This window comes from Poecilia reticulata, chromosome 15 (assembly GCF_904066995.2).
Source record: "Poecilia reticulata chromosome 15, P_reticulata-male-v2, whole genome shotgun sequence".
Taxonomy (NCBI): domain Eukaryota; kingdom Metazoa; phylum Chordata; class Actinopteri; order Cyprinodontiformes; family Poeciliidae; genus Poecilia; species Poecilia reticulata.
The window spans coordinates 19,978,164-20,005,029 of record NC_088844.1 but is presented as its reverse complement, the minus strand read 5'-3'; the positions used below and the strand labels follow the sequence as shown (position 1 = coordinate 20,005,029).

Here is a 26,866-nt window from a genome sequence, read left to right as displayed (position 1 = left end):
AAAGCTGTACTTGGCCCATGATAAGCCTGCCAACCCATTCAACACATTGGCTCTTTTTAGGTTAGCTGAAACAATGACACCAATTTTAGCAACTAAAATCAGGAGCTGGGACAGTTCTGTGAAATATAATCCTCAACAAAGCTACTCATTCTGCTTCTTAGCCTGTCGGTCAGCTCCGTGGCTCTAAAATAGGCTGCAACAGAAATTAAAGGAAAAATCACAACTTCTTTTTCCCTTTAACAAACAAAACGTCATCAATACAAACATTGCTTCACTGTAGCCACATTCCTCTTCCACATTTCTGATGCAAACAGAATCTGAGCTATGAAAGGTGAGAACAGAGAAAAGCTCTCAAGATCACAGACATCGGAATCATCTTAGTGCTCTCATCGGCTGTAGATATTTTGTGGGTGCAAGGCTATTAAGGCTTTCTAATGTTAACAAAAGACAGGATCTTATCAAACTAGCAGAAGTGACACAGAATGCATTAACATTTATACTGCTCTCCTCTGCTTGGATGACATCACTGAGGTGCCTGCTCTCTTCCTTTGCTCCATAATGCAGTTCAGTCCTCTGCCCGTTGACCCCTTACTGTGTGAACTGCTGCAGAACAAATTAATGGCCAAACAACCCGCCTTTGCATCTTTTGCATAAGGAAGTACGCTTGCTTTAAGGAGTAGCAGATATTATCCGAGTTCCTTGAGTTTCCTTGCATTAATGAGCATGCAGTAAGTTTAGATAAAAGCTTGTTTCACTGCTTTTAAGAGAGATTAATATTACCAAACTATTATAAAGGAAAATATGGACTGAGAAAGCCTGAATTTGTTTGCTCTATTAACAATAGTCAAGACAATGAATTAATGCAATCTGAAAACAACAACAGAAGATGATTGCATTTTGCTCAACATAATTATTTGTTTGCATATTAGACTGCTTTTGGTGTTTTCTTCAGATGAACCTAAATGTGGATCTTACTCCCTCTAGTGGTGCATATGACTTCACCTAAATACTATGTCGCCTAAACAGACGCGACACACAATATATTCTTTACAGAACTACTAAACTAAAACAAATTCAACGCGTTAATATGTTATCTATGTTATCTTATGTACCTAGCAAGCTTTTCAATTTTATATAAAATATACATATCATATTTATGTAATCCGTTATGAGTGTTAGAGATTCACTGATGAGTCAACCTTTGATTAGGATCAGCTCATTTACAGATCAAAACTCAAACATACGTTAGCATTGCAGGTCAGTGAAGGCAACATAATATAGATCAAACAAGTCATACCAACAGCAGCACTGTTTAGTGTCAAAGTTGTTACTGAATGAAGGAGAGCTCTAAAAGAAAGACAAAGTTTGCTATTTTCAGAAAAAGTGTGTTTCAAAATGATGACAATGGTTAGCTGTAAAAATAAACTATTTCCTACAAACATGTTTGTAATTCATTTAGGATAATACTTGTAAGCAAGGAGGAAGGCAGAGTGTGAGGAAAGCATAATGTGTTACAGAAAGATTGCCTTGTTCAGATTGCTTTGAGCCTTCCACTTGTATCTGTCGTGGATTATCCTGGATTTGTAAATGTTGGCAGTCTATTGAAAAGCTCAGAGTTAAAATAGGGTTTAAATTATCTGGAGAATGGAGTTTATTAAATATGATTTGCTTCAGGGAGCTTAAAATTGCATAATGCTTTCATCTTTGCTTGAAAAAATAAAACAGATTTGAGACGACTCCATTGTCTCACACATGAGGTGTTCCCTCTGATTCCAATATAGATAATGTATGACTGCCCATGACACGAAGGGTAAAAAAAACTATATTTTGAACATTGTAAGTAGTAGAATCTGGACTGGCCAACAATCAGTAAAAGCAGGTCAGAGCTTTACAGAAAACAGAAATTGGCTACAAATCTCTGCTCAGTGCATTTCTAATGTTTAGGTAAAAAAAAAAAAGAAAAGCTAGAAGCTTACCGTCATTACAAAGTGGTCCTCCGAATGTCGTCATGCTGCAGTCACAGCTGAAGCCCTCCCACTGCTGAAGGCACACACCTTGGTTGGCACACGAGTCCTCTTGGCATGTAGTGCTGGGGCCTGAATTGAAAACAAAATCACAGCTTAGTGAAAATAAGACTGGATTCAAACTAAAAACAATATATGTAATGTCACAAGTATGGATAATTGGCTTTTCAAGTGGATGTTTGCACATGAGAGTCACACACAACTATCTGTGCGCAGAGTCACATTATAGTAATTACTGCTGCTATTACTGCTAACAATGTCCATTTTTACTCGGAGTTAGTGAGTTAAAAATTATATACAGCAAACAAAAAGCCAAAATATGCATAAAAAAACAAAAACACATTTGTAGAAAATAGCTAAAAACATGCAGTTTTTATTTTTGAACACTCATTAGTGGTTTAAACATTTCGATTGCATTTCTACAGTTACCCATAGTAACTATTTTTATTTTTTTAGCATTGATTCAGTTTCAGTTAAAAGTGCACCAATTGTTTTAATATATTGTGTTTTTTTTTTACTGTTTATACTCGACACAAGATTCATAAATTAGTAACTGTATAACACCATATCCAGCATATCCTGCCAGAGACATAGACCAGTCTGTACATTAAAAACAACTCATAGATAAAATGACTAATAGTGATAACTTGGTCACAATATTCTGCTGGGAAGGCTGAGTCCTGGCATGTTACACGCTCCAAAGTCTACTTAACATGTATGATCATAACCCGTATGATAAAATATATATATATATATATATATATATATATATATATATATATATATATATATATATATATATATATATATATATATATATCTACTGTAAATCCAAACAGATTCTGTATTAGTCCTCAGATAATTTCACATTCCTTAAATAATAATATTTCAATTAGTGGTGGATAGGGAATGTGTCAAACATAGATTTGATTTTAATGTATGGTAAATAGATTTTAGCACTCCGAAGATCATCTAAAATCAAAAAGCATCTTAGTGGGTTATTATTTATATACTTTGAATGCTAGAAAGTTTAGAATGGATGGTTGCCAATAATATGCTTAATCTACTCTGTAAAAGTAACAATTTTGCAATTTATAACCAACAATTTTTTATGTTTTATCCATGCAATATAAAACTGCGTGGTTCAAAGTAACGTGAGGCATGCAAATACATAAGCAAATAAATAAATGAATGTAAAAAAAAAAAAACTCTTACATATACAGTTAAATGTTCAGATACTTGGAATAGGACTGCAAAACAAAACATCAGTCCCATAGAATTTTATACAAGGTTCTTGTATTTCAATGAGACTGATGCCATTCTTGATGCCAGTGAGTGAATGGTACACAAGGCAGTCCTCTTGTGAGATATTTGGTTGGTAAAAAACTGTGGGAAGGTGCTGGTGTTGGTATTTCTGCATGTGTGTGTGTGTAGTGGGGTGTGGGGGGCTGTTATTTCAGATGCATTTGGGGGAAGAGGGGAGGATATCAAATGCCATTATTAGACAGACAAAGCTTTCTACCTTGCAAGTCAGCTTTCGTCAAAGCAACTTTTGTTGGCAAAATAATAAGAAAAGAAAAGGCAAAATATACAAGCAGTTAGTAAGAAGCACAAAGTTTGGAAAAAGAGAGTGGAAATATAGATTATGAGGCAGGATGCACAAAGTATATTTGTCCGGAAAAAGAGCAAGAGAGTAAAACATTACTAAAATACGAGAACGGCTTCTCTCCAGATGCTATTATAAAGTCGAAATAAGTAACTACTACTTTTCCCATGTAACGCATATTCCCCAGTGTCTAGCTTTGTCATAAACATTTAGCAACAGTGCATTCCATCGTAATTTCACCATCACATTTACAAAAAAATGTTTTGACTCTACTTCAAGCAATCATTGATTCAGTGTGGTTCAAATTGATAATGGCTAGTTTGACACGCCTTCACAAGACCTGAATGGGATTACGATTGTCACGCTGGAACATGATAAAAGATCAGAAGTACTTAGCGGTAACGAGTGGGTGAAAAGAGAAAGTAAACTAACCGACTGAAGTCGTAGAAAGAAAATCAAATATTGTCTCTGGATATGGTGCACACATTAGACTGGGAAAATGATATTCATACATGCAACAAAGGCTTCATCCATTATTCAAAAGGATCGCTTCAGGCCAAATATCTCAGATCCAGCAAGCATGCACAGTGTACAACAGAATAGGGATGAAATGGGAAGTAACAGTGGCAGTACAAATACGGTGAGAAGAATAATCAGATTAAAACCAAGTGAAACAGAAATGATCGCCTCTGGAAGAGTGTCGGAGGTTGATTCATTCAAACAGAATACTAACATGCTTTAGGGATGTTAAATTACATGCCACAAGTTACCAGTGTGGCTTTCTTTGTGGCTGTGCTTCAGAATGAGTGCTGCTTGAAGATATGTAAGCGACTTGCAGGATTATGCAGCATTATATAGTGTTACACCTGATGATATTTTGGGAGAACATTAATAAACTATTCTAGATGAATTAAAGGAATTTGCTCTCGTGTTATTCGTTTTAAGTGGAAAAATAAGCATTGTTTCATCTATTCATACTCAACCAATAAAGGTTAAAAACTCTACAAAGACAATAAACTAAAATCAGGATTTGGCTGATCATTTGTGACCTCTCACCTTCACATCCTCTCTCTATCTGTCCCACACAGTCCAGAGCATCTGACATCAAGTCTGGGAGGCGTCCATTCAGGTCCACCGACGCCAGGCAACCCTGGAAACCCTCCTTGGCATGCACCAGTTTGGGCAGGTCCTTATACATCTCCTTAGCCACCCCACCAATGTAAAGGTTTCCTGTAAAGAAATCAGAAATGGAACAATGCTGACCCCTGGTGGAAATAAATTAGAATGCAGAACTTTCCCTGTCAATATTTTTTGCAGCAAGCTATTGTGCTTTTCATAGCCAGATAAAAGACAAGCTTACTAATTGTCAATCTTCGCAAAAAAAAAAAAACTTTCACATTTTTATGAAGTAACTGTTCAATGTTATGTAAGCCATATATTCCGCAACTGCTTTATCTTGCCTCATCATTCTGAATATCCTTCCAGGTAGAATTACCCAAAACAATTTGCTTTCAATAACAGCAGCTTTCATGCCAACAATAAGTAACTCTTTTCAAATAAATGTTATCCAAGGCTGTTAGTCTGAGCACTGTGAGCTCACTGCAACATTTCCACATTGTTAGCTGTGACAAAAGACCAGATGGATTCTTTCTCAAGGCTACCTGAGACCCAGTAATGAGCAAAAGCTTTTTTGTGCCTTTCACCCCTGCAGCGTTTCTCCAACCTGTTATGCATTTCAATCACAAACTTGCTTTTCACATTTTAAATCACTGGTTCCTCAGGTAAAAAAAAAAAACACATTTTATACTAACACACTTTCCCCAACCACTTTATTAGTTACACCTTAATAGCACCATTTTGGTTTGCAACCAATGACTAAGCCACATTAAAAGTCACTTTCGTCACAATTGTGAAGCTTTGGTTGAACTTCAGCAACTTGTTTTCACCACATCTAAAAACCAAAGTCCCTGCTGTAATTTGGCTGATTTGTCATTTGTGTTAATGAGCATTTGGACACATTCACCTTTAACATGTCCGGTTAGGGTATATAAATTCTGAACTAACCCTTCAGGTCAAGGTTCTTGGCTCCTGAGGTTGTCTGTGTGGTAACCTTGGTGTCAATCTTGACTGTGTGCAGATTGTTGGTGTCCCTGGAGATGATGACATTGTGCCACTGGTTGTCACTTAGGGGTTTATTTGAGTTGCCTTTGATGAGGTGGGCTCCGTTCCCCAGGTCAGACACATAGTGAAGATAACTGGAAACAGATACAGAACAGCATAAAGAAACATGAGCATACTGGAAGAATAAAAATTCCTAATATTACCGGATTATTGGCAAACTGTTCTGGAATTTGACACATTCACATTTCTTTTAGCGATAAAATTATGATTGTGATTATTATTATTATTATTATTGCTTTGTAACTGTTTGAGGTTTTACATTACTGAGTAAAAATGTACAACAAAAATCAGAAAAATCTATTGAAGGTGTGTGTACATTCAAAGATAACTGTATGAGTGTGTGAAGATCTCTTAAAAATGGCTTATTTCTGACATTAAAGTAACATCAGTCCAGGCTAACTTTACAGGCAGGTTGAGCTGTGTAATTAAATTGCATGACTTTATTTGTTGATGTCACTGGATAGTCAAAAAATAAGGGAAATAAGGGAAATTGCTAAAAATAAGAGAATTTGCTATTTCGGCAAGGACAAATACACTTCTGTGAAGCTGTTTATCTTTTATGTTGTGTATTTCTCATCACTTTGTTTAGATTTTTGTTTAGATTAGACAGCATGGTAACAGCCAGCGGCCTTCTGGTAAAAACTCCGGCACAGAGATGATAAGAGACAAAATGTTCATATGTAGTTTTTTCACTGGCATTAAAAACTGCCATATGCGCAATCACTGTTATTATGAAAGTCATGATCCGTTTATACAGAGTTCCCTAAATAAATAAACCTCATGTACAGAAGTCATAGTAAAAGTAAACTTTTACTTTTTTAAAAAATTATTTTAGGGAATTCCAGTAAATAATAAAAGATATATAACACAGAGTATATTATGAACATTTAATCAATCATCATGTTTGGACTGGGTGTGTTCAGCTGCTGATTATTTACAATGGAAATGGGGAACACAAGGAGATGCACCCCAAGGTTAGAATGACCACTTTTACTAGCTAAATTCGTTTAAGCAAGAAATAAGCCAGACAACAGATTTTTCTCTGTAGCCAAGTTATTTAAATACTGATGACATGATCTCCTCTGCTCATCCTAGGGCTCAGTTTCAGTGGTTGAACAGTGAGAACAAATATGACGACAAAATCACAACGACTGGTTAGTGCATATGATGAGATGACCTGTTCCTGTTAGATAAATATTAGAATGACTTGGACACTAAGAAGTGTTCACTATGATTGCTTTGTGTGTGTAAGGGAGTCTGTAAGTCGTGTGTGTGTCCGTCTAAGTGTGAAGGACTATTTAAGAGGGGCCAGAGTGTGTAAGTATGTTTCTGTGTGTTCAAGATAAGGTAGATGCTTCTTCCTGCCAGCATTTTTACTCTGCTTCCTGTATTTATCAAAACCGCTGGGTCACAGCTGACTCCTTACTCATTCTTAGGTTTTGAAACCAGCACTCATAAAATGTCTCCACCACACTTGCAGATTCCACTCAAAGCATTTTTTTTTATTTCACAGCTTCCTCTCTCCACTTCCTGTGTAAACAACCATCAACTTTGTATAAATTACCACCTAATTCAAACATGACAATGTTTAAAAATAAACAATATTTACATGAACTGATATGACGCTTTGGTCTTGGCTTCTCTCAGCCAGGCTGTTAGCTTTGGTTTCAAGGGCAAAACTAATCTGGATTCAAACTCACTGAAGAAGCCAGGAGAGTTATTTACTGTAGGCAAATTAACATCGGCTTACAACCTTTCAGCAAAACCTCTTCTAAAAAAATTGTAAACTTTGCCCTTAAGAATACAAATTCCCACTTGCACGAATGGGTGCACCTACCCTTTGACCAGTTCCACCACAATGAAGTCATTTCCATCACCGCTGTTGTAGAGGATGAGACCATCAGGAGATGTGGTTTTAAACTGAAAGAAAAGGTGCATGGAGTAGTAGGCCTGCAGAGTGGTGAGGGTCACATAGCTGGACCGTGACTTGAAGGTAACCGGATCAGCAATGATGTTCTTGAAGCCAATCATGGCATTGAGTTCGCAATAATCAATGTCACCATTTTTGCAGAGGTCAATGTAAGCCATGCCATTGAAGGAGAGGCTTTGGAGGTGGCCAATGAAGTTGGAGGGCACCATGGACATGAAGCGCTTCTCTGTCACAATGCCCGTCTCAATGTTATGAAATTCCAGCTGGGTGTGGTCACCTGCCATTTGACCTTTGATTTAAAGGGAAGGAGGGAGAGAGGATGTCATTTAATGGGGTAAATGAAAGCCAAGAGGGAAAGAGCTTTGAAAATGAAGGCTCCACAGCAGGACTTTGTGTCATGTCAGTGATGTCATGTCAGCACACTTTTTTATACAAAAAAAAAAAACTGAGCATCCCTTCAGGGAATTTTTGATTTATCTCTATTTTTTTAAACAAAGTTAATAAATATTTTATTCAAGGCAGCAACATTTTGCCAAAAAAGAACTTGGGATTTTCAGTAAATAAGCAGTACCTTCTAAAAGTATTCACACCTCTCTTTTTCAGAGTAACTCTTTAATGTAGATTCACCCATCAACTCATAGTGCAGCCATTACTGCGTTTCACAATAAGAATGGTGTATTGAGGGTGATCTGAAGTATTAATTTTCCCTATATGGCTTGTCGAAAACTACATAAAGCTCTTTTATGACTTTCCTTTAACAGCGGCTTTCATCCATTCAGGAAAGACTTGACAAATCCATCCTGTCAATGAATTATCTCACCAAACGTTAGCCTGTAGGCTACTCCTTGGTCAACACATGGCATGTTTTGTATGCATTTTTGGATATATGAATGTCAACTGTATTTATATTTAATCTGCACACAGATTGATTTATATTGCTTAATTATCTCACGTCTGCATTGCATTTAGAGGTTTCATAATGAAGTGGGGAAAATACACGTGCAACCCACACTTTTCAGTGTTTTTACATTAAAAACCATGTATGACGAATACTTTTACAAGGCACTGTACTTACCCAGGAACAAATAAAAACTAAGCAAGTGGCCTTTTTAAAGTTCTCTGCAGAATTATGGCTGTTGTATTGTTCTATTGTAGTAGCTCTAGTTTAGGTAGACCACGAGAGTCCAGAAAAGGTGAGAACCTGTCAAAGTTTATTATAACAGAAAGGATAAGAAGTACCTTCCACGGGCGGTAGATCATCTACCGTCAGTTTCAAACTCTTGCCTCTCCTGAACACACGCACGGTATGCCACTCATTATCGTTCAGGTTCTGACCCGCAAAAATTGTCTCTGGGCCTTTACCTGTGGGATAGTCCAAAAGTGATTAAAAACACCCATGCACACACGCGCACGCACTCCCACACACGCAGAAAGATTGAATGGTAGTACACAAAAAGAGAATCATATAGAGAAGAGATGGAAAGGAAGTCAGAATAATTGAAGGAAACATAGACAGGAAACAATTGAAGTAAACATAGTAAATGGTCCATTAACCACAGTAAATGGTCACCACTCTGACTTACATTGGCTGCATCATTATACAGGCAGCTACATTTCTGAAGTCTCTCTTAGCATTATTTTTTTCTTTAAATCAAGAAGTGGGGATCATCATTTAATATTACTCAATAAAACTCAGACATTTTTGATTATTATTCTTGATCTCTGTGTTTTCCAACCAACACAACTCAAATTAGATTTCAAGTTTTTTCATGTTCCACATGGTGGCAGCAAATACCTTCCAGAACTTTACAATTTAGCAAAGTCTTTTACAAATAATCTCTTTCCATATTGTTAACCCGCCAATTCTATTACCTTCCTCTAACCTTCACTATGTCAAATAGAATCTTATTTTAAAAAGAAATGATCTTGCAGTGGAGACAGTAAACTAGGAGGTAAGACAAAAAACTATATATATAACTATAACTATATATATAAACATAAGAATAACCCTATAATGCAATCATCCTGTGAAAAAAGAAATACAGAATGTGATTTTTTTCTTCTATAAATGAAATTTCACTCATTTGATTTCATTAAATAAATGTAAATTTAGTTGAAAATGATAAAACTATTTTTAGCATTCCTTTAGCTGCATACCAAAAACATCATATTAATATTGAATGAGAGTCGCATTGCAAGCAGGCAGTGTGTGTGTCGCACAATCACTGTGCCAAAGACCTCCAGGAAAGCTTTAGAGTTGGAAAAATATATATATCCGAGAACATGCTCTAAATCTTTGCTATCTTATCTTTATAAAAGAAAAAGATAATTCCATTTCATTTTTCAAATAATTCCAACATTGGCCTTTCTAAAGCCAAACACAAATTTAAATAAAGTTGTTCAAGTTTTAAATCCCTGTATAGCTCTGAAGTTCTCATGCTGAGTGAATGTAGCAAACCAGGGCAATGTGGGTGTGCCACGACGATGGCATTATAACTCCCCAGGCTCTGATCCCTTTCACACAGTGGGGAGCCTCCAGAGGGGCGCCAAGTTCATGCACCTGAACCTGTTTTTGGTTATTTATTTCCCGCCTTTCTGCAATCTTCAAAGCTTCAGTGCAATGTGTATGCAAATGTGAGGGTACCACAGTACCAGGACACGCTCAATCGCAGAGGCACAGTGCTGCTTTGTAAGCACTAAACATTGAGGCAGGCTTGGAACCAGGCGACTGGTGAGGGATTAAGAAGAAGAGATATGAAATAATGGGATGGGGCTGAACTTGAAAGCATGGTTGATCTTTGCCTTCCATCATTCATGTCCTTGGTTCTCCTCAAGGAGGAAGAAAAGTAAGAAGAGAAAAGAGGGCCATCGGTTGCATAACATTCGATACAGAACAGAGTGTTATATGATCATTTATATATCTAATATTATTGGACCTCAGTTGGTTCTGGCATTCTGTCAATAATATAGAGTCAAAATATTTCAGTTCAGAGTTCATTCAAATAAAGGTAGCAGACTTATGTATCTTGGCATCAGAAAAAATGATTATTTGCAACTAAAGATAGATTACATTATTTTTCTTTGACGTCTACCTTCGAGTTTGTCCCTTTCTTAATACTTAATAATTAGCTTAGCATATTGGCCTTAAAATGCATTGATTTATGTAAAGTCCAGGAGAGTCCTGAAATTGTAAACTTATTCTAATGAATTAATCAGAAAATAGGTTGCATTGTCCTCCTGTTAGAGCTGCATTCAGCTTGGCATGGATAATTACTGTTCATCATTACAAGCAGCGATGCAGGGAAAAGAGAGATTTACAGTTGCTATTTTCAGCTAAAGATGCCGATGTTAAAGGTCAACAACAAACACTCTGCGCTGGTGTCAAACTCTTATCTATCTTCAAAAATGCAACACATTTAAAGGATCATTTTCATGGCACGGTAAAGTCAGTCTTAAAAAGAGAGTTCCACCTGCTAGCGTGAAGCAAAGAGCTGCGACTGATGCAGTAGTCAGATAACTTTTTCAAGGTAACTGTGCCAACATTGCTTTTACCTACATTTGCATGCCTTACAAGTTTAGTTTCGTACATGCCCTCACACGTCTCCTTGTTTTTATTTTCAAATATATCAGATCTCCTGAGATATTTATGTATATGCTGGTAAAATTGAAACCAAGCGCAATTTGCTGCTGTAGAACTGTTACAAATGTCAGTCATATTTTTGTAAATGAAGGCTAGATTAAGAAACACAGGCTCACAGAGGGGTTATTTACATTCAGTTTGGCTGCAAAGTGATTTTGCCTGTAATTGTTATAATAATGGACAACAGAAAGTTAGATGTTTCTTTTTTTTTTTTTTTATCATGTCCTGCTGTGAGTTCCCATTTCTGAGTAAGGAGATGAATGAAGGAGTTTTTTCAGTGTCTATAGAAGACAAGCCACACAGTAAATTTCAACATTTAAAATGACTAAAATTACAAATTGCTTTTAAAAAAAAACAACAACAAAAAATTAAAATATCTGGAACTGCGACAAAATAAATGAAGCCTTTTAGAAAGCAAATCAACATAAACCTCCCCTGCATTCATGCCCTGACTAAATCAGTCCTTTATTTTTCATTTCCACATATTTGTAAAGTTCATCGAAAGAATCTCTTAGAGCTCTATTAACAATACTAAGATCAATTATAGAACAGGAACAGCTACTCAAGATGATGATAATGTTAGGGAGATGATAATCCAGTAAGACGCCTCTCTGTCTCCTTCCTAGTCACACCGTAAATCATGGCACCCGTGCCATTACTCTTAATGAATATGGCCGGGCCAGCTGTACATAAAAGCACCAAAATCTGTCACAAGGTACTTTCAGGTCATATTTTCAGTTAACTGTCAGTCAGTGTCTGTTAACAGTGTTTAAGCAGAAGTGGCAGTGTTTTCTTCAGACAGTTCTGGGCTGCCCCAGGGAGCTTGGGTCCCTAATTGACAGTGATGTGTTCTTTGAGTTGGTGTTGAAATTTCTCATCCGGCAAGCTGACCAGAGCTGCAGTGCCTGACAAGACACATTAATTAACATTGAGAAAAAAAAAAAAAGAGGACAAAAATAACAACCTAGAAAAAATGTTAAAAGCTAATTCTTCATGAGTGGAAATGCACTGGCTTAACACAGTTCTTTCCAAGACCCTCAATTAAGCATTTTCCTTTGACACAATTAGGTCAGAAACTATTAAAGGAAGGGTTACTCCTTCTTTGTTTTTGAATTCATCTAAAGCATGCAGTTCACCTTCTCTATAGAATGGTTTATCAAAAGAATTTAAATTTATTTCCACAGTGCAAATGTTAAAAAAAAAAAAAAAAAAAAAAACATCCAACTCAGTTAGTCGTCTTCTAACTCTCCATTTTGGAAATAAAATGATTAGCAGTGTCAACTATTACCATCAAAGTGACACACCCATTTTAAAATGAAATTACCATTAAAAACTTAATTCAAATTTTCTGACACCCAAATAAAAAATGACAATCTCTACTGATAGTACTGCATTAGCAGTAACTGGAAGGTACACATAGAATGCTGTGAAGGTGAAATGACGATATTTCATGCACTAAAGTGTCAACTCTTTAATGTCAGTGTAGCTTGGATTTAACAGCTGAACACTGAAGCTTTCCGCCTTTCTGACAATGTTTTTGTTGTCACGACATGGTGGACATTGCAAGCTCCAATTGCTGCCAGCTGAAAGAGAACTGCAACTATTTAGCCAGATCTTTTGATATATTTGCACATCCCTGTTTTTGCACAATTTGTCTTCTTTTTATGAATATGTTGTGTTTGTGCACACATATATATGCACATCTTGAACATATTTTCTTGAAATTATCCAACTCAGTTGCACATTTTTTTTATTCAGTTTGCTATTTTTAGTAACCGCACAATATTATCATGTTGCATTTTGCCCCTACTAGACAGTCTCTTATTTTTATATTGTTTATCTTTGTGTAAATATACAAGCTTCCAGCTATCTTTAATTTGCTGCTGGCACATCTGAATATTCTCCAGGTGTGAAAATTAAAGGCTTTTCCATTCTATTTTATTCTATTAAAGGGGTAATAATATGGTGATCAGAAGGCTAACAATATGAATGTGAACATGTATTGCCTTAACCTTATCCTCTGGAAAGTAAGATGACCTTTTAAGGAAGTGGAATGAGAGAATTGAAGCTTGTCTTCTGCACACAAACACCAGAAGCGATTGAGGATGTATGGGCGAAGCTGCTTTGCATTTAGAAAGATGCTAACAAGAGATCCTTTAAAGAAGCTTGTCTAGAGGTCACATCATCCGATTGTGTGAGGAAGTGTTGTGTTGTTTAAGTCTCCTCTTCTGATCAGGCAACGACCTTCTAGTGCTGTAACACTTATGCCAACAGTTCCGACTTGGCTGTTATCAGAGAAGAGTTTATCATTATATTCACAATGTGGCATAGTGTGGTATTTGTTACAGGGCTTTAACTGCATGTTTTCATCTGGTTTTTACGGTGAGTCTCTCACCTGAGAGGGATTACGTGAAAAAAACAGTTCTTGTATTATGACTCGAGTGAAGGAATTATTAATTCATCACCAGCTCTGAATAATAAATGTCAGGGATATTTATTTCCCAAAATATTGCAATGTAGCCTCTCTGTTTGCGCGCACACACAAACACACAAAGACGCCTTCCTCCACGAACGCCCCAACAGGATCTATTCTTTCCCCTCCCTCTCCATCTCTTTCTTTCTGCTCTGTGAGGCAGGTTAATGGCAATAATAAAATCACACTCTGTATTTCCTCTGTGCTTTGAATGGCCTCATCAATTTACAGCCGCCGTGAAATACTGTGAAAGAAATGAAAAAAAAAAAAAAGATAAAAAAGGTGGCGGTTGGGGGATAGCGCAAGGAAATCATCCATGTCTAAAATACCTACGCTTCCATAGCATGCGTTTTATTCCTTTCTAGATTTATAAGTGAATGGGTTCATTAATTAGACACAGCTTGGTGTGTAAAATAGCAGCTGACTGCCATATTCCAGTTTGTCATTAATTCAAGCCTCCATCCATTTCCTCCACACTTCTAATTATATATATAAAAAAAGAAACTACAAAGAACCTTAGCCCTAGCATGTGTGGGGTACAATATGATACATTCATTTAAACTGATTAAGTCTCCCCAGTTAAAATTGTGTCATGGTATTTTTCACTTAGAAAATACATTACCCAGGCAACAGACAAAAAAATAGTGAATATTACAGAAGGAGTAGAAAAAGAAGAAGAAAGGTGAACTGTAACTTACTGGAGGTACAGTTAATCCTGATACAATCTAGATGGGGGGAGAATAGATGAGAGATAAATTCATCTTTCAACGTTACAGCTGCAGACATCATTAAAGCATACAGTCCACCCCTCTGGGGACAAACACACGGACACTGTCCGTCCTCTGATGCTCTCACATGTTGTTGCCTCAAGCTGGAGCAAGCTGGTAAAAGCGCTGCTGTGTTGGAGAACCGGAGCAGCCCAATTTATTGCATATTAGTGAAGAAGTCGAGGACTGGATCTGTTAGGCAGAGATTTAGATATTTTATAAGAATTGAACATTTTTGTTCAACAAGATGATGTCATCATGAGAGCATCAGATGTTAGTCAGGGTCACACAGGGCCAACTGGAAGGTTTTCTCATTAATTCCCCCCAGCTTCTTTCATCTACCAATAAGTGTGACTTAAAAACATTATAATAGTTTTGTTTTGTGTCATTTTGGATTTCCGTTTGCATTGTCTGGCTCATGTATAATTTTTCACTACAGGGAAAAAAGAAATACATTGATAATACCTACACTAGCTTAATAAGGTTTCTTTAGACCTTTGCTGTCGTGCTGTTTCTACAACATACATACTTTTGTTCAGCAGTGAATTGTAGTGTTTAAATATCAGTTGCTAGATCTAATACTAGTTATAATTTAAATAATCTCAAAAACTGCACAGAAACAGATGTTTCTACTAGATTGGTAAACTTTTTTTCATGTTTGGGAATTATGTGAGATTGTCATGGAAGCAGTGTGAATGCTGGCAAGTGAACACATCATCACCATGTTCAGAAATAGTTTAATCCTGAAAATGTTAAAGTAGAGGATGGACGATTGTTTGGTGTTTTTTGCAAACTATTAGAGTAGTAGAAATTATGTTGGATTGTTGCAGTAATAATAACTGATATATATATATATATATATATATATATATATATTTTAGGCCTGACTTTTCACAAATGATCAGATACCGGTATGTCTCAGAATCAGAATACTTGGGTAAAAGTGCAATATTTCTTCCAAGTCATCTCAGACAGTAAGTAAATAATTTTATAATTACAAGGAGGAAAATATTTCTATTTTGTATTGTAAAAAAAGCAAAGGCTTGTAATATATCACTCTATGTATGATGATTCTAGATAATATGAGTTTCACTTTCGGAGGTGCAATTTTTCACAATATTCTATTTTTTTAGGATGAGCCTGGAGACGTAAGTGAATGTTTGAACAAAGTTAAGATACACAAAATAAGTTTAATGCTGAAGCTAAATAATAATTTTTGTTGCTTTCACCCAAAGATTCCTAATGATTCACATTCAATTCAGTTTAAAACAATGTAAAAATTGACATAAAACTGTTTTGTGAAGCTTATTCTGTAGTTTTCAACCTTGGATCAAAAGCATAAAGATCATGAGGTGGTATAGCTGACAGGACCCAAATAAGCACAATTTATTTCAATTGAAAACAATCTGAATTGTTTCTGTATCAACATATATTTAAATTAAGATATTGACATTGTATCAGATAAAAAAAAACAGCATTCCTAGAAAATGCATTGCAAATTGATGTTTAGATTGAGGTTTTGGTAGTAAAAGTGAATTGGTAGTGTTAGTGTCTTTTGATATGTTCTAAATTGAAATTAGTTAATTGTATCTTATAAAGTTAAATATTTGAATTTGTCTCTATGTTTACTTATGTGGAGAAAAGAAAAGTTGGTGCAGTGATATTTGTCACTGCATGACAAGTAATAATTTAGATTCTACCAAATAGGCTCTAGTGGCTATCACTTTTAACAAATTTGTCACTGATAAAAAACAGCTACAAAAATTGTGTTTCTTTCTCGACTTCTTTATTTGTGAAAGCTGAGCCTGTGTTGTGCTCTAAGAAAGGTGACCCAGATCAACCCCCCCCCCAACCCTGCCTTCCCATTTGGCCCTGCTTGTCATGTGTTGTCAACCACAGCAGAAAAGTGGTCACAAACAGTCAGAGAACAACACAAGCCTACCCTTCCAGGGAATGCTCTGCTTTTCTTTGAGAGGGACAAGGAAGACAGCCTTCAAGGGCTTGTGGAAATAAAGTCCAAAACTCTTATATTTGTCAGAAAGAATTTAAATGAAAACAAAACGACGCAGCCCTTTGTTTTTTTATCCGAGGGCACCTTTTTGCAGTGGCGGTGATCTAACCTGTCAGGCCTGTCAGTGTGTGGCGCTGTTGCCTTTTGCAGTTGGACACATGCTGTTTTAAAGTTGACAGCGAATAAAGACTCTTCTGCATGCACGACTAAACGGCACCACTTAGGGAACCCATTTCTGTTTAGCCAGCAAAAAGACAGAATAGAAGACTTGGGTGGCACTGTAGTGTCTGAAACACATCAAACTTCCAAAAGACAGCTCTGGGATCAGTACTTTGCCAACAAAATAAAAATAAATGCCACAAACTCATAGGAGAAAGTGTCTATTTTTGCTTCATGCAGAATCTTTCCTCTTTACATAGGATCAAAGCTGCCGGATAATGAGATATGTTGAACATATCAGATGTCTGGACCCAGAAACTGCTTCAAAGAATAATCATTGGAAGGACAAACCCAAATAAATGAATAGTGGTGTAAACAAGGCCAATGTTTATGTGGTGCACTGAAATAACTTTTTTATATCTTTAAAGGAACAAAGCAACACCTTTCAATTCATCAGAGCTTTCAGAAAAAAAGGACACCAATATGTCACCCTCCAACTGATCACATTCATGTAATAATTAATTTTAACAGAATAATACTCAACTGTTTCCCAGACAGTTATCATATTTAGTCAAAACTGTATTCAACGGGAACACATCAGTTTGTGTTAGGAAAGAAGAATCTGCTTCATCTAACAAAAAGACGGTAGCAAGCATTCCCTGTTGACGAGTAGTTTTCGTGTGTTCAGCTGCCTGTGAGCCTCGAGCCGCAGATTTTAGACCTTGAAAGCCGCTACAGTCTCTCCGTCTATTCAAAACATGTAACGTAAATAGGAACACTGTCGTGCATTTGTGAGTGCTATCAAGCTCGAGTCTGCTTTGCTGCTGCAGTGTGTGTATGCATTCGAGGTGTTACCTAAATTGACGGTAAGACGGACACGACCACTCTCCAGCTCCAGACGCAGAGTGTCGGCAGAGTCCCGGGATGTGGTGGCTATTAGCAGGCCATAGGCCCGTTGGGAGCGGAATCGAAGGGACACGTCTTCGGCTTCGGTGTGCATCACCACCGGGAGCTGGACTTTCATAAACTTACTGCCGTCGTAACTGAGAATGGTCGCCTCTGCAGAGGGAATAAGAAAGAAAACATGATGAGTGAACGGTAAAATAGACTGCGGCAATTTTATGGAAAACCAATGACCACGGCTGTCAGCTCAGTGTAAAGTGATGTTCTATTTGTTGACAAGGTTTAGTGAGGCGACCTTCAATCCAGTCTCAGAGGAACGATGAATCGATGAATTTAAGAGGCAGAGGGAGAGCCGAAGTCTTCGAGCAGCGAATGTGAATGTAACTCCCAGACAGATGCTGTCTGTGTTTATTCAGTAAAAGGCTTTCAATCCCAACAAAAACTGCGAGTTATTTTGATCAGTGTTGATCCCGCGTAGAGTGGTGGTGAAGTACTTACATCCACTAACCTTGACTGACTGTCACACAAATTTTGGCCAATTGATGATGCATTTGTAGGACTCTTTTTTTCAGGGAGGATTAATGGGACTTAAGAAACAAGAGTTGCCCATGTTTAAATGCAGTGCAGATTTTCATGACACTATTTTTACGCTCATTGGCTGTAAAACTCAATGAGGTATAAAACGAGAATGCCAGTTTTAAACATGCTGAGTTATTGCAAAATGGAATGTCTCCAGGTACAGTATGATACCCAAGACCACTTTGTAAAGACTTGTCACATGTCTAGTTTCCCATCGCACGTTATGCTGCAGCTGACAGCTACTCAGACTCCCTCCATAAACTGCATTTTCTTTGCCAACTTAGGTTATGAACCCCTTCAGTATAAACACACATCATTTTGCCTGGAAAGGCAGGAGGCATAGACGAATCAGTGCAAAAATAGTACATATAAAGAAATGAAAGAAAACCTGGCAGTATTGCTTTAAAAGTTTCTAGTAGATAATAGTATAGTAGTTACTGTAACGAGAAACGTTTTTTTTTTGTTCTCTGTTCAGGTTTAGCACAAGAAGGTCCTCTGGTCTCCATGTCCCTCGTAAGTCATTTTCCTCTTCTGTGCAAAGATTTGTCCAATGAAGATCTACGCTGGATTAAACGAGAATAAACCATGAATTTGATTGTAGATTTTCAAAGAAGTCAAATATCTGCTTTGCTCTTACAGGCAAGAAAATAACAGCTCATAACTTTTTATAAAAACCTCACTTTAAAGTATTTGAATTGCTTCCTTAAGCTACTGTCAGAGATGCTCAAGATGTGCATTTTCAAAATGCTAGTTCAAGGATGTGATATAATTGCATGAGTATATATAAATTATACCAAGGTAACAACTATTACTGCTGGAGAGTTGGGGAAAATAAAAGGAGTGCTAAAGGGAATGGGAGACAGTGAGCTGTGGAGGCGACAGGGTACCAGTACACTCACACCAGCCTCATCCCCACTTTCTCATCACACAGAGCCAGTGTGACATCCATCCCTTGGGATGACTATGTCACATTCCTCACCCAAATCCAATTTCTCCACGCCCTCCTGGGATAGGCTGCAGATGATAGGGCGTTTGACAAACAAGAGTTCACTGCTAAACTGTTTGTTTTCTGCCAGGCAGCTGAAGCAAAGAGCTGCTTGGAAAATGTTGGAAGGTGCTACACAACAATAACAGAACACGGTGCAAAATATATGCAGGAAAATTAGGATTAGGATAGGATTGAAGGGAATTGTTTATGTCTATATTGCTGAACAATGAGTACCAGAATAACAAATCAGCAAGTCATTGTGTACCTCATCATAATTGCTAAAGTGCTCTCATTAAAAAATGGAAACAGGCAAGAAAAGTCAAATAGAGTGTAAAATAATCAAATATCTTGATTATGCAGAAAATGAGCTCATCTATACCCTAAATTGGCTCTGCAGCTTGTCATTACTGCTTAACTTAATTTCCAGCTGCATGCAATCAGCTTCATTAAATTTGATGAATAGACTCACATCATTATGAAAAGACATACCTACTTCAATGTTAGGGAGGGAAAGACTCCTGTATAATAAACAAGCAGGCAAGTAATTCTATTCAAATCACTGCTGCAGCAAAACAATTTCATCCAACACATTTCCTCGCTTAAAATTCATATAAGAGATTGTTTAAAATACATTAAATGAGAAAGCTCCAGAATAAAGATATGAAAATATGGAGAAAGACCTGTGAGGGAATACCACCTAATGCAAAGTGAGCACCTGTCAAAATTCCAATTGTGCGAGTCCAGTCATTTTAATGCCATTCCCATGCTCAATATCAAAATAAATTGAGGGGACTGGAGCTATAGCTTGTGCTTGTGCCAACCCGAACAGGAGGCTGTCACAGGGGATGTGGAGCACAGCGGACTAAACCAAATGTTTATTTTCATTCCCGTAAAAACCACAATGTGGGACAATTTTCCGATTGTGTGATGAAGTAGTTGCTGGAGTGGGAGCTCTCTCAGAGAAGGCTGTATGACAAACAAGGGAGGATCAGGTAATCACAAATAAGAACCCAGTTGTCTTCCATTGTCCCCCAAGGAGAGCCAACTCTTTGAGAAGAGAGAGCTGTCAGCTACATGTCACAGGATTCCAATGTCCCTCAGCAACAGGGCACTGGGCTCAGTCTGATTCAGAAAATTGCAGGAAGAAAATGCTGGAGGCTTTTGGAAAAATCTATATTTTACACTCATGATAAACAACTAGAAATGGCTCAGCTATATCATACATAATTTAAGACATTTATGTCTTCCCTGTAGCCTTCTTTGAGAATCACAGCATACATGTTCAAAGAAATGAACTTGGTAGCTATTAAAACACCCTATATGCTGAGAATGTTTCTGTAGACAGAAGAGCTTCTTTCTAGATCTGGACACATAGAAAGCAGCAAAATGACCTACTTCAGTTACGAAACTCTATGATCAGTCTGCTTAGCTGTTGAATAAGCCCAAAATTAGGAGATATATTTCTTTGGAATGATGGGATTGGTAAGTTGAATTGTGTCCATGAGGCCCCCCATCTGTGACAGCAAGACAGTTGAATATATATATATATATATATATATATATATATATATATATATATATATATATATATATATATATATATATATCACTGATGATCATCAGTGATAACTGAAGGGCACACAATCCTGATCCAGAAGGATCCCTCAAAGTGTTCAGTCCCATCCAACTATCGGCCAATAACCCGTCTCTGTACAACATGGAAGCTCATGTAAGGCATCATAGTGGCTAAGATAAGCTGGCACATGGATAAATACATGAGCATGGTACAGAAGGGCATACGCATAAATAGCAGAGGAGCCAAACACCAACTCCTGGTAGACCACACAGTCGCCCGAGACTGCAAAACCCGACACACCAACCTGTGCACAGCTTGGATTGATTACAAGAAAGCCTAAGACTCAATGTCACACACTTGGATCACTGATTGCTTAGAGATGTACAACATCAATAAGACTCTAAGAGCCTTCATTGCAAACTCGATGGGGCTCTGGTAAACCACCCTTGAAGCCAACTGCAAACCACTTGCACAAGTGTCCATCAAATGTGGCATATACCAAGGAGATGCTCTGTCCCCACTGCTGTTCTGTACAGGCCTGACCCCCCTCAGCCAAATCATCAACAAGACTGGCTATGGATACCGGCTCAAGAATGAGGTCACAATCAGTCACCTTCTCTACATGGATGACATCAAGCTGTACGCCAAGAGCGAGCGAGACATCGACTTACTGATCCACACCACCAGGATTTACTGCACTGACATTGGGATGTCATTCGGACTAGAGAAGTGTGGTCGGATGGTTACAAAGAGAGGGAAGTTTGTCCACACAGAAGGGGTTTAACTCCCAGAAGGAACAATAGCAGACAGAGGACAGTTACAAGTACCTGGGAATACCACAAGCAAATGGCAACCTCAATGAGGTCACAAGGAAAGGAGCCACAGCCAAATACCTTCAACGAATAAGGCAAGTCCTGAGAAGCCAGCTCAATGGCAAGAACAAGGTCCGTGCAATAAACAGCTATGCCTTACCTGTAATCAGATACCTTGCCGGACTAATTAGCTGGCCAATGGATCAGATAAAGGCCAATGATGTTAAGACTCGGAACCTACTAACCATGCATGGAGGGTTCCACCCCAAATCCAGCACCCTGAGACTGTACACGAGCCGTAAGGAAGGAGGCAGAGCACTAGCGAGTGTGAGAGCCACTGTCCAGGATGAAACATCCAAGATCCATAAATACATCAAGGACAAAGCCTCAACAGATGATGTGCTCAGCGAATGTCTCAATGTCTCAGACAATGGGGAACAGAGGATGAGGTGCTGGAGATACCATCATGGGAGGACAAGCCCCTACATGGGATGTACCACCGACAAATAACTGAAGTGGCTGATATCAGGAAATCCTACCAATGGCTGGAAAAAGCTGGACTCCAGGACAGCACAGAGGCACTCATCCTGGCTGCACAGGAACAGGCCCTAAACACCAGAGCAATAGAGGCTCAGATCTACCACAGCAGACAAGACCCAAGGTGTAGGTTGTGCAAGGAGGCCCCTGAGACAGTCCAGCACATAACAGCAGGGTGCAAGATGCTGGCAGGGAAAGCGTACATGGAACGACATAACCAAGTGGTGGGCATAGTGTACAGGAACATCTGTGCAGAATATGGACTGGAAGCCCCAAGATCAAAGTGGGGAACACCCCCAAAAGTGGTGGAGAATGACCGAGCTAAGATCCTGTGGGACTTCCAGATCCAGACAGACAAGATGGTAATGGCGAACCAACCGGACATTGTGGTGGTGGATAAAGAACAGAGGAAAGCCGTTGTGGTGGATGTAGCAATACCAAGTGACTACAACATCAGAAAAAAAAATACCAGGGCCTCAGGGAGGAACTGGAAAAGACCTGGAAGGTGAAGACCACAGTGGTGCCTGGGGTCATCGGGGCCCTCGGGGCAGTCACCCCCAAACTGGAGCAGTGGCTAAAACAGATCCCAGGAACAACATCAGACATCTCAGTCCAGAAATGTGCAGTTCTAGGCACAGCCAAGATACTGCGCAGAACCCTCAAGCTCCCAGGCCTCTGGTAGAGGACCCGACCTCAGAGGATGAAACAGACCACCCGCGGAGGGTGAGAAGGGAATTTTTATATATATATATATATATATATATATATATATATATATATATATATATATATATATATATATATATATATAATGGCCACAAAGCTTTTCCTGTTACGTGTTTTCTTTAGTGATTTTTGTTTTTATAACGCTTTGAAGAAAACTTATAACTAATCTTGTTTTAAGAGCTGAAAAAAAAGCGTAGACCTGATGTCTGACTTGTTAGAGTTGATTTTTCATTGCAGAGCACATTAAAGCATTGTGCAAAGTGTCAGCTCACATGAGCAAATGTCACAATACTTCACGTGTTTGTCTAGTGTACTGTATACAGAGAGCAGACTTGTTCAACCATCTGTATTGGGATTTATCGTCTACATCTATATTTATTCTTAGGATGTAGATTTACGTAAATGCTCATCCAAACACTCAGTCCTTGTGTAAAAAAAAAAAAACGTGAATGCTGTCAGTGAAGGAATCCAGCACATCATATATCTCATTAGGGAATATGTGCATGTGCAGCAATCCACCTACTAGACCATCTGGGACGCTGATTTACCCTTGCACTGCAAGACTAATATTTGGGTTAATTAGCAACTGGAGGAACAAGAGGAAGGGGAAGGCGTTTGGGATGCATGTAGGAAAATTGCTTTTGTCTGCTTAATTAAAATCTCTCAAAACAGGACGAATAGCTCCATGCTTCTTGTCTGAAGCTCCACCTCCTGTTCCTTCCAATCGTTGCTGTCATCCTCCTCTGCCATATGCAGTAGCTGTATTTTGCCACCGGGTGGTACACCATGCATGGCTAAGTGAGAGCTGGAGTAATTTTTCTGACAGCTCCTCAGCCTGCTGGTGCCTGCTTCATCCTACCAGTGCAGAGGCAATCTGGAGCCATCAAAACAGCTGGCAGCGCGCCAGGGCCCATCCGTCCCACTGCTCCCACTCACACTCTCACTAATGCCGGTCTTACACAAAAGAACACAGACAGCCAAAGAATGAAAGTTGGACAGACAAGCAGAGATGTCAGAAGATTTTCAAGTGTTGAGAGAGATGACAGAAGGTCAAAATAGAGGAAATTTCAGAAGCTTCACTTGCAAAGCTTGTTAAATTGACTGTTTTCTCTTTCTGATTTTAGACAAAGCATCTTACATGTACGGTATTTAAATCCAAGAACAATTTCAGGAAAATTACATTTTCTTTCTTGACCAATTTCTTTGTTAAATAATTCCTGTCAGCTGGAATAGAAATATGTGTAAAAACTGTACGAAGAAACATAACTAACAACATCTTTGTAAGACAGAGAATTTTTATCTTTGCAATTTCGCAATAGAAATAACGTTATTTGCAAATTAAACAGAATTTGATCTTGAGGAAGGACTATATTAATAAATATGAATAGCAATTTAAGTGAACTCTTAAGTGAAGAAAAGGCAAAATTAGTTGGCACAAGTCACATTGTTAAAATGTTCACGAATTGTTTTTATTTTTTATTTCATATTATTACTGCCACTTTTAAGGCCTAAAGATCAGGGAGTGTAAGAAGAAGTCATGAAGTCTACTTTTACTGCGTGTATCATATGTAAGGTTTGATTCAACCAGTAGTGTAAACATATAAATCCATATAAAAATCTGAACAAACATGTTTAAAAATACCAACTGTTTTAGGACTCCCACTTTCAAAATTGCAAGTTGGAGGAACTCATTTAATGGTCTGAGAAGCAGCAGTTCAACACTCTGCTTCCCACAGAAATCGTTTCTGCAGGGTCAGGGGTAACTCTGCTTTAGCCAATACATAGGAGTCTAATACTTAGCTGTATGACACTCTATTCTCCCATTTCTCTTCTCAGGAGGAGACACACATAAGTATTCTGCACATGGGCTGGTCATGAATGAATGGTTTGATGAGGCTAATGGCTGGCAGAAGACAGCCAATTTAAGGGCTGGTGTGCATGGCAGACGTGACCAGCAGTGTCTCAGTGGTGCATCAGTCACCTATCACTCAACATGGTCCCTCATCAGCCAAAAAAGATTCCTGATTCAATCAGTTGGCATATTTTCTAGCTCTCTATACTCAACAGTACTGGATGTTATTCCCTATTTATTTGCTGTATTTGATTTGGTGACGTCTAGTCCATCAGACAAAGTAACCACCTGAATGACTGGCTTTTGAAATCCAAGATGAACTTAAAACATTAGCCCCTTTAATAATAAGCTATTCATGTATTGTCAATATTCACTGCACAACTGCTATTTGTTGCCTTTAAAATTACCTTGATTCTTGGCATGGATGCAACAAAGTGTTGAAAACATTTAAGGTTTTGAAGACGGTTGATATATCAAGATAGCATCAGCTGCTGGAGCTTTTGACTAGATCTCGAGGTTAGAAATCCTCCTTCCCTTTCCATCACATTCCAAGATGCTCTACTGGTATGATGGGATCCAGTGGCCATAGGAGGCCAGTGGACTCATTGTGATATTCAATGAGTATTGTGATACTCATTGTGATATACAAAACCAGTTTGAGATAATAATAATTTTGTGTTACCGTGCATTATCCTACTCAAACTAGGATCATGCACCTACTTTGAGTACAATTTGGTCATAAAGAATAGTAAGAAATTGTCCCTCATCAGACTCTACAATACATGGCAGGGCAGATGCATGTTTTTTTTTTTTTTGTCAAATTCTAACCCTAAAAGTTGAGCAATTAATTGAGACTAATTGCACCAGGCAAGGTTTTCCATATCTTTTGTTCAATCTCCATGAGCCTGGGTGAACTATAGCCTCACTTTTCCATTCTTAGTGGCACCTGGTGTGATCTTCAGTCACTGTAGCCCATATGTGTCAGGGTTCAACGTATTTTGCCTTCAGATACAGCAGGTTTAAACAAATGGTTATTTGAACAGTTACTGCCAATCTATCATCACTAGCCATTCGTCTTGTTAACTGTTGTGTTAAGAAAATACAACAGATACAGCATGTTTCTGTCCTCATGGACAGTTTTGACAAATCTTTATAAACCCTAAAATATATTGTGAGTTAAAAAACCTCGGTGGATCACTGGTTTCTGAAATATTAAGATCAGCTGCAATGCATTTCCTATTTCTTCATTCTGATGCACGATTTCAACTTGAACAAGTTATTGTCAGCACATGAAGATCCCTAAATGTACTCAACTGCTGTTATATATTTGTCTGCCTTGCTGATTGTATTTGTAGCTATACAATAATTAGCAGTGTTTTTCTCTTCCGTTTGTGGTTTTGTGTACACGAATAATCATTTATTGCCAAGTGAAAATCTGGTCCTGAGAATTTCCCCTGCAGTCACATTTATGACGTACAGAAATATAAATGTTTTTGCAGGTGAATAAAACTGAATAGTTGCGATTTTATCTCAAGATGTGTCCCGTTAGGCTTTCATGCTTTGCAATACCAAAGAATTCACAGTAAGGAATACACTTGTCAGCTATATGGATAAAGGCTATCCCAACTGAGGATTCCGAAGTTTTAAAGGTTACGAGGAAGAAAAGATGCAAAACAAAGTCCTACCTCTTTCACAGGAGCGTCCCAAGTATCCAGTTCCAGAGCAGTCGCAGACATAGCGGTTCCAGCCCTCTCTGCAGACCCCATTGTTTTGGCAGGGGTTGCTCAAGCACTGCTTAGGGGGCTCTTTAGAGCATGAGGGTTTGACCCCAGCAGCCTTCTGGATCTCTGCAAGACGTCGCACATCCTTACTCTGTCCGTCGATAAATAAATCTCGAATGCAGCCCACGTAGCCATAGTTGAGCAATGCTGTCCACACCTCAGTGGGGAACACGAGGCCCATCTTGTTCTCTGGCAGACCCCCAAGGTACAGATTGTCATCCAAGTCCAAGATCTCACTTTCTCCAGGGGCTGTGTAAGCAGTACGAAGGGTATTGATGGAGATAGTACCTAAAAAGAAAGCAATAAAAAGATACAGTTGGA

At 38.2% G+C, this 26,866-nt stretch overlaps 1 protein-coding gene across 30 annotated transcripts in view; it reads right to left on the bottom strand.

Annotated features, from left to right (window-relative positions):
• Nucleotides 1-26,866, bottom strand: part of LOC103477041 (neurexin-1a) — a 264,906-nt gene that overhangs the window by 129,207 nt on the left and 108,833 nt on the right. For 25 of the 30 annotated variants that reach the window (XM_008429897.3, XM_081616361.1, XM_008429894.3 and 22 more), the window contains 8 exons: nt 26,450-26,833; nt 17,647-17,850; nt 14,553-14,579; nt 8,981-9,103; nt 7,649-8,030; nt 5,695-5,885; nt 4,687-4,860; nt 1,977-2,096 (listed from right to left, as the gene is read on the bottom strand). In XM_008429897.3, coding sequence (XP_008428119.1) covers nt 1,977-2,096; nt 4,687-4,860; nt 5,695-5,885; nt 7,649-8,030; nt 8,981-9,103; nt 14,553-14,579; nt 17,647-17,850; nt 26,450-26,833 — 1,605 coding nt within the window. Of the gene's footprint in view, nt 1-1,976; nt 2,097-4,686; nt 4,861-5,694; nt 5,886-7,648; nt 8,031-8,980; nt 9,692-14,552; nt 14,580-17,646; nt 17,851-26,449; nt 26,834-26,866 lie in introns of those variants that run through there. The other 5 variants (XM_008429900.3, XM_081616365.1, XM_081616370.1 and 2 more) reach the window with 2 other exon arrangements.